This window comes from Cucurbita moschata, unplaced genomic scaffold, assembly GCF_002738365.1.
Source record: "Cucurbita moschata cultivar Rifu unplaced genomic scaffold, Cmos_1.0 Cmo_Scf00038, whole genome shotgun sequence".
NCBI lineage: Eukaryota > Viridiplantae > Streptophyta > Magnoliopsida > Cucurbitales > Cucurbitaceae > Cucurbita > Cucurbita moschata.
The window spans coordinates 917,226-928,374 of record NW_019268554.1 but is presented as its reverse complement, the minus strand read 5'-3'; the positions used below and the strand labels follow the sequence as shown (position 1 = coordinate 928,374).

General features: G+C 36.9%; 1 protein-coding gene across 5 annotated transcripts in view; it reads right to left on the bottom strand.

The window, feature by feature from the left end:
• LOC111432425 (regulatory-associated protein of TOR 1-like) overlaps nt 1-11,149 on the bottom strand; it is a 19,850-nt gene that overhangs the window by 3,157 nt on the left and 5,544 nt on the right. For 4 of the 5 annotated variants that reach the window (XM_023069298.1, XM_023069299.1, XM_023069300.1 and 1 more), the window contains 13 exons: nt 10,675-10,829; nt 10,452-10,596; nt 10,288-10,366; nt 6,002-6,103; nt 4,921-5,004; nt 4,699-4,809; nt 3,120-3,473; nt 2,834-3,020; nt 1,564-2,187; nt 1,052-1,381; nt 804-930; nt 375-499; nt 120-265 (listed from right to left, as the gene is read on the bottom strand). In XM_023069298.1, the coding sequence (XP_022925066.1) occupies nt 120-265; nt 375-499; nt 804-930; nt 1,052-1,381; nt 1,564-2,187; nt 2,834-3,020; nt 3,120-3,473; nt 4,699-4,809; nt 4,921-5,004; nt 6,002-6,103; nt 10,288-10,366; nt 10,452-10,596; nt 10,675-10,829 (2,569 nt within the window). Of the gene's footprint in view, nt 1-119; nt 266-374; nt 500-803; nt 931-1,051; nt 1,382-1,563; nt 2,188-2,833; nt 3,021-3,119; nt 3,474-4,698; nt 4,810-4,920; nt 5,025-6,001; nt 6,104-10,287; nt 10,367-10,451; nt 10,597-10,674; nt 10,830-11,149 lie in introns of all 5 variants that reach the window. The other variant, XM_023069301.1, reaches the window with a different exon arrangement.

Below are 11,149 nucleotides of genomic sequence, written 5' to 3'. Positions count from 1 at the left end.
AATAAATATATATATATATATATATATATATATATATATATATATATATATATATATATATTTCTATTCTCTGCATTTTTTAGGAATAGCGGGTGATAGAATCTAAATTAAATACATACCAGATATCCAGATTGTTGTTGCCAATCCACAACAGCATTTACACTACGAACACCAGGTTTGTGCCCCTGGATTGCGGAGAATGCAGTTACAAGCTTCTGTTTTCCCTTCAGAGTGTAATCTTTCCAAATACGAATACTTCCATCGCCTGAGGAATATCAGAAAAGTTGAAGTAAGGCACACTAATGAAACTCAAAAATTATATGACTACGACCCTGAAAATTAATAAAAAAATTGCAGGAAAAAGAAAGCATTACATGAAGCAGCCAAAAGCAAACTATCATCAAGCTCATTCACAAGACAGAGTTTCGAAATCCCTTTGTCAAGAAAATTATGGTTGTCAAAACTGTTGAGAAGGGCAGGTTCTTCGTAATTCCAGACCCTGGAGACATGCCAAAAAGTTAGAGGGTAACAACCGGTAAAATGGTTAGAGAAAAGCCTTGAACAAGAGATGAACCACACTTGTTTTGATAAGTGTGACCTAAAACTGACTTCCAATTTTGTAGTAGTCTCCAAAACGTAATAAGGACAATAGATAAATGGTAGAGCTAGAAACTAAATGTTTTGCCATAAGTGACTTGGAAATTGAGCAAATGTAAAGGTTATCTATTTCTATCTTGAGTCAGCAACAAAATCTACTACAAATCTTCTGCAGCAAGAAGTAAATAAATGAAAGCAACCCATACCTAATTCGTTCTTTCTCATCGGCAGCAACAACGATGGGTGAGAATGGTTGCAGCAATAATTTTTTTGTGCCCATTTCGAACTTTGTATCCCAGCTAGCAATTGGATTGTTGCTCAGCTTACTAACAGCTGATGAATATTTTATTTTAAAAAAAGAAAGAAGAGAAGACAAAAGACAGATCCTCTATTAAATTCAGTGACGAGAAAACTGAATATAGTGAACAAAATTAAAATTGAACAAGTGGCCTACGAGAATGTTGGCATTTTGCTATACGTTCCAGTGCAAATTTCTCCCTCTCCTCTCTTCTAGTAAGTATTTCTTCACCATCATCAGCAGCAGGGAGAAGAGGCTTTGAGAAATGGCCACAACTCCAGTTATAGATGGTTGATTGTGGAAGAAAACTGCGCTCAGATGTTCCTGAAGTTCCACCTGAGCCCCATAGTGGATCAGCTAACCCCGAGTCAGGAGAATTCATTAGCTGAGGACGGAACTCTAATGAGCAAACTCTTCGCATGCCCGTCAAGTAACTTGGTCTGGGAGGGCTGACTGGAGGAGTACGGAAAGTTAAAGGCAAATGACCTGAACATAGAACCACGTTTTCAAAATCAGGAAGAAAATGGAGACGAAGTCACAATTATAAGCACCAGCAACACAGAAGAAATAATCAGCATTCAAGCTAATCGAAGCACTAATAATGACTCAAATTTTTTAAAATTGATCTGCAATGGTATATAATGCAGAGTCAACCAAAGTAACCATACCTCCATTCATATCAAACCATGAAGATGAACGAGCTAATCCAGCAAAACTAGGAGGCTGAGATGCTGCTGTCCCATCAGTAGGCTTAAGACCGCTGCTATTGGATTTTACAGGTTTTGTTACAACTTGTTCAATACCAATAATTGACAAAACCCGCCTACCAAGGCTTGCAATTCGAGGAGATGGGTCATTGGCTAAAGTACACATAGTCGAAACACATTGTGAATACAATGCATTATTTAGAGGTTTGGGCCTTGAATGATTAACGGCACCATTGCCCACTGTATCTTCATGCAAAACTCCAGAATCCGAATGCTGATATGAATCATCTGAAAGTGGAGATCCATGCATCACTCCAGTATTAGCAAGAGGACTACTGGTGGAGACCCTTCCATCTCTAACTAAAGGTGAGTTTTCATTTCCAAATCTCAACAATGGGCCAATTTGAGAGGAAACAATGCTTGCATGAGGCACGTGTTGATTCGAATTAGTATAAGCAGCTCCGGTACTTCTTAGGTGAGCCAAGGAGGGTAGAGAACTTAATAAAGAATTACAGTGGGGCTTGCAATATGTCGCAGCAATTGACTTGAGGTGCTTGTTGTGGACAAAGGCAAAGCGAGCAAGGGCTGTAAAAGCACAAACATTTTGAAATCATTACGAGCCAAAACACAGCACATATCCAGCACAACCAACTAAAAACCCAAACTGATTTTCAAGAGACAGAAAACCTATTAGTGAAAGGATAAAACTAATGATACACAGCCTTGAATTTGGAGGTTGCAGTGTGTGCTCTCTAAAACAGTATACATCGTCAATAAAAGTTCAGACCAGAAACCCATAGGTTACAGCATACAAGATCTCAACAATAAGCCCACTGAATGCATACTGGAAAGTCGTAGACATCAAAGTCAGATTGTATTACAATCTATGATAGGATAATAAACTCCTAATCGTATCCGACTAACATCAATCCTTCAACAACTGCGAACCTCAAAAGGCACAAAAACTATGACGTACAGTGGCTGATTCTTACTATTTCCAGACGTCACCACACAGTTCAACCCAATCAACTTTATGTCAAATAAGAAAAAATTATTCAAGATCTATTCACAAAAAAGAGGGGAAGAAAGCTGGCCAAATGCCAAGAAAATTACAAAGGGCCTTCAAATTTTTCAACCAAATTTTCATTTGAACAGATCTAGCAACAGAATTCGAATTAACCACCCAGAGGCAGCAAAAATATAAGCAGAAAATGAGGGAATGAACTCATACCAACAGCAACCTCAGCCCTAACAAGTGGACTTCCATCTGAAACAACACTTAATAGACTTCCAACAATACTGGTTTCAGCCCTAATCTTTTCATCATCATCACAATCATCATCACCAACGCCATCTCTAGATGAATCGCTCCCTACATCAAGTAGGGTACCAAGTGCAAAAATTGCTGAAGCCCTAACCTGAAATTGAAATCTACATTTGAGATATACACTTTAGGCCTAAGGGTATATATACTAAAATATCCAGAAAGTATAGAGGACAGAAAATAAATTATGAACCTCTGGTTGGGGCTCGGCCAACAAAGAAGTGAAGACAGCAGGGGCATCAGCCTGCAATCCTATTATTTGCGCATCTATATAGTCTTCCCACAGTTTCCCCAGACAAAGACATAGCCATTGAAGAAATAGGGGCTCAGTTTGTCCATCAATCGGTGTTTTATTCCGAAGATGCTTCAAACAAACATGGATTAAATTAGCTTCAATGCATGCTTCCTGGCCTCGCCTGTGTCCATCAACAATTACAGCTAAAACAAATGCAGCCATTGCACGCTGTTCTGGGTAAGCTTCCAAAGTATCAAGAAATCGAATGAAGTATGTATGGCCACCATCTTTTACTAAATCAACCTGGCAAGACTGCCATTCCAGAAGAGTCATAGTTACCATACAGAATAATTTGCCCACAACAAAGGTGGAAGAAAATGAATGGCATAGAGAGAGAAAGAGAGAGAGAGATTCAAAAGGAAAAAACAGCATGAAAGAATTTTCGAAAAGCTAAAAGTCGCCCAATAGACCAACTTCTCAATATGAACCAAGAAGAAGGATTCAATATTCTTTAGAGAAAATCTAGGGAAAGAGTATTATGAAACTAAAAATTGACAACTCAAACACAAATACTTTTATTAAAAATGATCATATTTGTCCTCTAAAAAGAGTTTATTTTCAAACAAGCCATGTGGTATGCCGTTGTTCAAATATACCCTCGTCATTTGTTGATTTCAGAAACCAAAATGGCTATTCCATAAATAACTTTGGACATGAATGTTTTGAAATTCCTACCACTACTTTAATTCATATTTCTAACTGTTCGGCTGTTTGTCTACAACTATGATTATGCTGGGGAAGAGGGAAATTCTGGAAAGTATTTGACTTTACACATTTTATATGAGTAGCTTTGAAATTTTTTCTAAGAATGAAGTTGATGGTTTGTCTAGAAAGAAAACCCTACTCAAACGGGTATACAAAATAAAATGTTGATCATGAATCTTCAAAGACAATTTTCAAAAAGCCACTATACATCTACACAAACCATGGCACATTAGGGCTGTATAATTACGGTAAGAACCAAAAAAGAAATAAATAGATTGAAGATTTAGATATTAGTTATTTTATTACAAAACTACTACGATTTTTTTAATGAGAATCAATAAAATGAAAATAAAGTAAAGAGACCATAGACATGAAACTAAAATTTCCACATCATTTAAAGGAAAGGGCCAAAAACACAGATACGTACAAGACAACCTCTATGACACACATACATAAGGGATAGGACAAATAACATGTATCCTTACATTTGCAAAACTATTTAAGTGAGAACAAAACCCATATCACTAAAGAAAGATTATTTACAAAATCACGGAGATGATTAAATTGAGGTACTCTCCCAAGAACAAACGAACAAAATTGCAAAAACACTTGCTGGTTGGCACCACAAAAAGTGGGTAATTACAGATTTCCTTAACTAAGCACCTCCAAGACGAAGCAGTATCAAAAAAATTACTTCTTAAAAGAAAGGGATCTTAGTTGTCCCATAAAATTCAAGTCACAATTGCAAAAGAATAACCTAAAATGTTTATACCTTATCTAGGGCAAGAATCTTTGTCCATATAAAAACCAGTATTTGTCGCAGCTCCGGTGTTGTTGTCTGCAGAAGCTTCAGAACATATGGGAATATTCCAACAGACAATGCCTAACAAGGAATTTATTAGCAACTAGCAATAGTTGTCCCCGAGAGGGAAGTATAAAAAGGAGAAGAAACAAACAACACAGTAATAATTGGCAAAATCTTGAGTGAGACTACCAGATCTACAGCCCAAGGTCCCATATCAAGGAATTTACCAAGAAGAACCAGCGCCCTGAGTCGATGTCCTTGGCTGAGTAAAACCTATGACAAAGGTCACTCTGCTGTGATTATACAGAAAAAATTAAAAAGAAAGAAAAATTGTTCACTCTATGGAAAACGAGGTTACTCTATGGAGACGGATGAAATCAATAGCTGTAGCATACATTGAGAACAAATCAAATCAAGGAAATCAAGTACACAATGACAGAAAACGGTCTTTTCTACAAGCATCTCACCACATAATATTGATGGCAGCTTCACCATCCGAGTTCAAAATGACCATAATGATGCATATTATTAATACACAAACAGAGCTAGCATAAGAAGGAACATAACAGACTTTGATATGGGTAAGTCTAGACTTAAGGATTATTCCTTCCAGCAAAAGATAAATTGTCTTGTTCTTTATTATTGGAGTCCCATTTTTTTTTTCTTTTGCATGCTCTTGTTTTCTTCCATTTTTTTAGTAGAAGTTTGGTTTGGCAGTCCTTCCAGCAAAAATTAAGGATCAATAACTTAAAGAGAGTTTGGCAATAGTCTTGTGCTAAAATCAAGCATCCAACAAGAAAAGTAGAAAGTCCCAGAGCCCAGTAAAAAGATAAGCATGGAAAAGTATGGTAAAACAACATTTTTCACACACATTGCTAACAAGGTTAAATATGATGAGTGGGAATGTTAAAGACACTGCTCAAATATAAGCTCCAAGACAGTATCCGTTCACATTGACAGGTTGCATAGCTGTTCATCAAACCAGTTCCAAGTCCAACAAAGGAGTTGAGCAGGAAAGATTTAGTCACAATGATGGAATAGAGAACCTGATTTTTTTTTATGAATAACTGAACTTCCTTAGAGCATAGGATATCGTACAACAGCTCTCTAGACACAATGCTAACATTTTGAAGTAATGGCAGCTAAAAGTAACTAAAAGAAGGCATATGCACACAATTCAAAAAAACAACAAAATTCAACAACAATAATCCAGAAAAGACAAGTACCAAAAAAGAAATAAATAAATAAAGAAGATGATGGCTTTTGGTACCTGAAGGACAATAGGCAACTGTTCTGGGGGTTTCTTACTTTCGGATCCATGAACAAGCCATACCTCAAAAGCTTTCAACTGTTCCGTGAAAAATGGACTTGGCTGGAACATTACAAAGAAGAAATTTTAATTAATGATTTAAAGGATGACTTTTTAGTCATAGAATTTGGTAATGGTGAAACAGATGTGTGAGGATAATTTTAAACAACAACCCTTAGATGCGGGAAACGGGGGACCTATTTTGGGTCCATTTCACTACCACTTGAAAAAAATTAACATAGTTAATCGGATTTTTTCTGAACTTGATTTAGAAGTAGTGGAGGGTAGGTTTGGTCTACAAGGCTGTAGCTTTTAAATTGATGGGCTCAAAATTAACATAGTTAATCGGTCCATTTCACTACCACTTGAAAAAATTAACATAGTGGAGGGTAGGTTTGGTCTACATAGTTAATCGGAAGAAGCTTAGCAGAAGAACTTATCAAATAAACTTCAAAGCAAAAGTGACCTAGAAAGGATTAAGTTTTCATTCAGACAACTTGTCTTTGTCACCTAAATACAACAAAAAAATGGATGCCTCGAGTAGGCCTTGAATCCTTCTCGTGGCCCTCATCGATCGCAAGAAATGGGCTATACTTACTTCCTTTGTTCATTCCGGAACAAGTTTCTTTTTTTATAAGAGACAATTTTCCTAATGATTGAAATTTACAAAAGGGATGTAATATCTGTGATGATTATAAAATACCTTCCCAATTTACAATGAGGAAAGTAAGTAAAAATATTAGAAAGCTTACACCAAGATATAGCTTGATAAACAAAATCGTCTTAGAGTTTTGTATAAGTTTGTGTCCTTTAAACAAATATTCTTTGATTTCTTTCTTTCCACAAATTCCAAAAAAAAAGTAATGATGAGGTTTTTCTGCATTAGGGTTTTTGCATTCTTGAATGGGTGGTACGTTAAGGCCATGTTCAATAGACCTTTTACGTCCATAGGAAATGTGAGATGTCATCCGAATATATTGAGAATCATTGTCAAGAAGTTCTAAGCGTATATGCATGCATAAATAAGTGACTTTGTGATTTGTTTTCTTTCTTGCATAATGACACCAATTTGGAGAAAGAATAATGTAAGGCAATCTTCTTTTGAAGATTTTTGCTTGTGCTAATGGCTTTATGCGCTATTTTCCGAAGGAATAACTTCACCTTTTCAGAGTGATGTCCTTTTTACGAACAAAATTTGAAGCACACTTCCGCAAGCCACAAATTTTTTAACTTTTGTGGGTTACTTTTGGGATGGAAACTTACTTCAATTGTTATGTAGCAACCCTTTTAAGATAATATCAAAGGATCATGAATGAATGCTATCAAATTAGTACTTTAGATCATTTGATAAGAAAGAAATAACAAACTATGCTCCCCATAAACAGAAAAAAAATGAAAAGAAGTATTGGAATCATCAAACTTTCATGTTCCCTTTAAAATTTGCACAGGTAACAAATATTGACAGCTAATTTAGCATCCACACGCACTCCCTTCATAATTAACTAAAATTGGGGTCTATTTTTGTAAGTTCCATTGGAGAGTTTGACCTTATACGTAATACAAGGAATTTTTTACCTTCCTTTGTAACCTATGTCTAAGGATATTTGTATAATCCCATTAAATAAGAAAAGTAGTTGACCTCTCTAATTTATATGGTTGGATTTAGATTTATTTAGATTATTGTTACCTAGCATTTAGGGATTTATTTAGATCATTGCTACACAATATCTGGCGTATTTAGAATTGTAACATGATATCAGAGTCTTTCAATTCTAGAAAATCATTGGAACCAAAAACTCTAACTCAATTGGTGAAGCTTTCATTGTTGATGATCATCTATAGTTTCACCAAAGGACTTTCCGGATTTTCTGCAGACTTTCCGCAGATTCTCTCTTATTGTAGATTTCCGATAAACAACTCTCCCGCAATCTTTCTATCAGCCCACTGTTTCTACGCAAACCCACTGTTTCATAGCCATCGTCTCCAGATTTCTGCAAACCCACATCCACATCAAACTTTCTATAACAGCCTAAACACACCGCTAGCAGATATTGTCTCTATGGGTTTTCCGTTCTGGGCTTCCCTCAAGGTTTTAAAATGCGTCTACTAGGGAGAGGTTTCCACACCCTTATAAGAAAGGCTTCGTTCTCCTCTCCAACCAATGTGGGATCTCACACCACTCCTTTGGGGGCCCAACGTCCTCCCTGACATTCGATGTCTAACTCTGATACCATTTGTAATAACCCAGCTGCACCGCTAGCGAATACTGCCCTCTTTGGCTTTCTCTTCTAGGCTTCCCCTCAAGGTTTTAAAACACATCTACTAGGGAGAGGTTTCCACACCCTTATAAGGAATGTTTCGTTCTCCTCTCCAACCAATGTGAGATCTCACACTTTCCGCAAACATTCCACATTTCATTTCATAGTTACTGTTTCCAAATTTGTTTAGCCCACACAAAGCCTACGTTTCCATATTTCTACTCTTCCGTTTCAAACTTTCCACAAGCCCATATTAAACTTAAATGGGTATTTCATGACTTCAACAAGCCTATGGTCACATCACACACCATAACCATCACTATTCCACAAACCCACCACTTCAGGATTCTTCTCGTCGTGACTTTGTTTCATACTAATTTCTCTCTAGATTAAGATCCACTAGTTCATCATGTCAGAAGTACTGAAAATCTCAGAGGAAGTTCTTACCGGCCAAAAGAAGGGTGACCTTCAACCCATCCGATTATCATATCAACTAACAGAAAAAACTTCCTCAAATGGTCTGAAATCGTGTAGACATGCCTTAAGGAAAAGGGAAAACTCCAACACCTCAGACCAAGACAAGCAAAGACAGATCCCAGATTTACTGCAGGGGGCGAGGAAGACTCCATGATAATGTCATGGCTCTATGGAATCATCCATTAGTGATACATGTATGTTTTTACAAAATGCACAAGTCATATTGGATTCCATTCATCGCACTTACTCCAAAGCTAGAGATGTTGCTCAGGTGTATGAAAGTAAGAACAAGACTTGAGCCATGAAGCAAGAAGAAAAAAATTGTCCCTCCATATGTCAATGCCTTGCAAACATTTTGGCAGGAACTCGATTATTATCGTGTATTCGAGCTGAATTACACTGCAGATGCCCTAATCCTGAAGAAATTCATTGAACCAGATCGTGTTTATGACTTTTAGGTAAGTCTGCCCAACGAGTTTGACCAAGACCGTGTACAAATCATCTGAAAAGAGGAATCACCATCCCTAGAAGAAACAATTTCTCTTATTCGAGCAAAAGATAGCAAACGGAGCCTTATGCTTGATAAACAATTCAATTTAAATGCATAAGTTTTTGCTATATAGAAAGATGGAAACAATGGAAGAGATAACCACAACGGAGGAGACAACCAATGAAGAGTAAGAAAGACAATTCATGGTGTACCTACTAAAAGAAACCACGACACACGAAAGAGAGTTGTTGGAAGTTGAATGGAAAGCCTCCCAACCATGAATGGGATAATCGAGGAGGCTCACAAAAGCATGGTTTGGGAAACAAGGAAGACAACACAAAAGAACCCAAATTAGAACAAAAGTCACCAATTTTGGAGACTAGTAGATTCAATAACGAAGAGATTGAGAGATTGAGGATACTCAACAAACCATCAAGTTCCAGTGTCTTGACAATCTCAAAAGAACCAGATCTTGAGACAGACGATTGGACTTGCTAAGGAATTATGATCTATACTACTTATAATTACTAGCAATTGAATGATCTATACAACATGTAGTTACTTGAGAAATCAACCAACCCACCCCTGGGTCATTTATTAAGAGCCTTCATAGCTACGGTTGACAAATTTATTCGGAGCCTCCATAGCTACCATTGAAGTCACATCGTCGAAGTCATGCAAGCATATAAACCTATCCAGTCCAAGCTTAGAATGAATCATATCAATTACTCAAGCATATAAACTATTTCCCTTGTGTAATCCCATTAAACGAGGGAAATAGTTGACCTTTCTAATTTATCTTGTTAGATTTATTTAGATTATTGTTACCTAATCTCTGGGGTATTAAGATTATTTAAATTATCTAGGGATTAAGATTTAGTTAGTCTTTCTCCCGAATAAATGGGATACGTTATTATGTGAATATTAATAAGAAAAACAGCCAGCTAATTTAGAATTGCAACTTTCACTAACCAATAAAAGTTGATTTCTTGAAGTAAGAAAACCATCTGTTATGGACTGACCTGAAACTCCAAATTAGGATCTTCTACCAATGCTGGAAGTTGAGAAAGACAAATCTCAGCAGCCATGTCCCATGCATCCCTGAAAGAAGCAGAACGTCCACAAATGGATCAGTGAACCAATAAACATTAACAGACCTAACTATCGAGGATTTCTGAAACTCTACCACATATGATGCTGATGGGTTGAAGGCAACATTGGATGTGAAATAGGCGAACAATTTGCAGATCGCATAATCCTCTCAGCAAGCAAAAAATTTCTGAACAAACTGGCAACTAACAAATCTTGTCTGAACAACCTTTGAAAGAGATCTGCACCAAAATAATACATTAGCTTCGACAAGAAAGAAAAAAAAAGGATACCATTGGTTGAGTGAATCTGAAAAATACCATGAGGCAGAACATTCCACGCAATTGTATCAGTGACAGCTGTGAAAATCCAATTCAATTCCCCAAGAAGTGTCTTCCGATCTGTTTGCCGACCAGGTATTTTATCAATCAGTAAATCATCAAGGGACTCACGGAGCAGTGAACGTTTGCAGAACCTGAGAAAATATTCCATAATAAGTAAATATCCAGAAAACGATTAAAAGCCCAATACGTTATAAACAAAAAGGGTCTCCAACACAAAAGAGTGAAACCTAATTACAAAAATCCTTAGTCACTAAAGCCCAAACAGAGGCACCAAAACCTAATAAATTCCTACTCAGACCAACCACCCTCACCAAAATTCTATAATTCCTCTCAAGCCAAATCTCCCATACAATAGCAAAGAAAATAAGCCTGCCAAATATCCTCAAATCCCCTGAAGAGAGGATTCAGCAAAATCTCCTCAAATCCCCCCCCCCCCCCCCCCCCCCCCCCC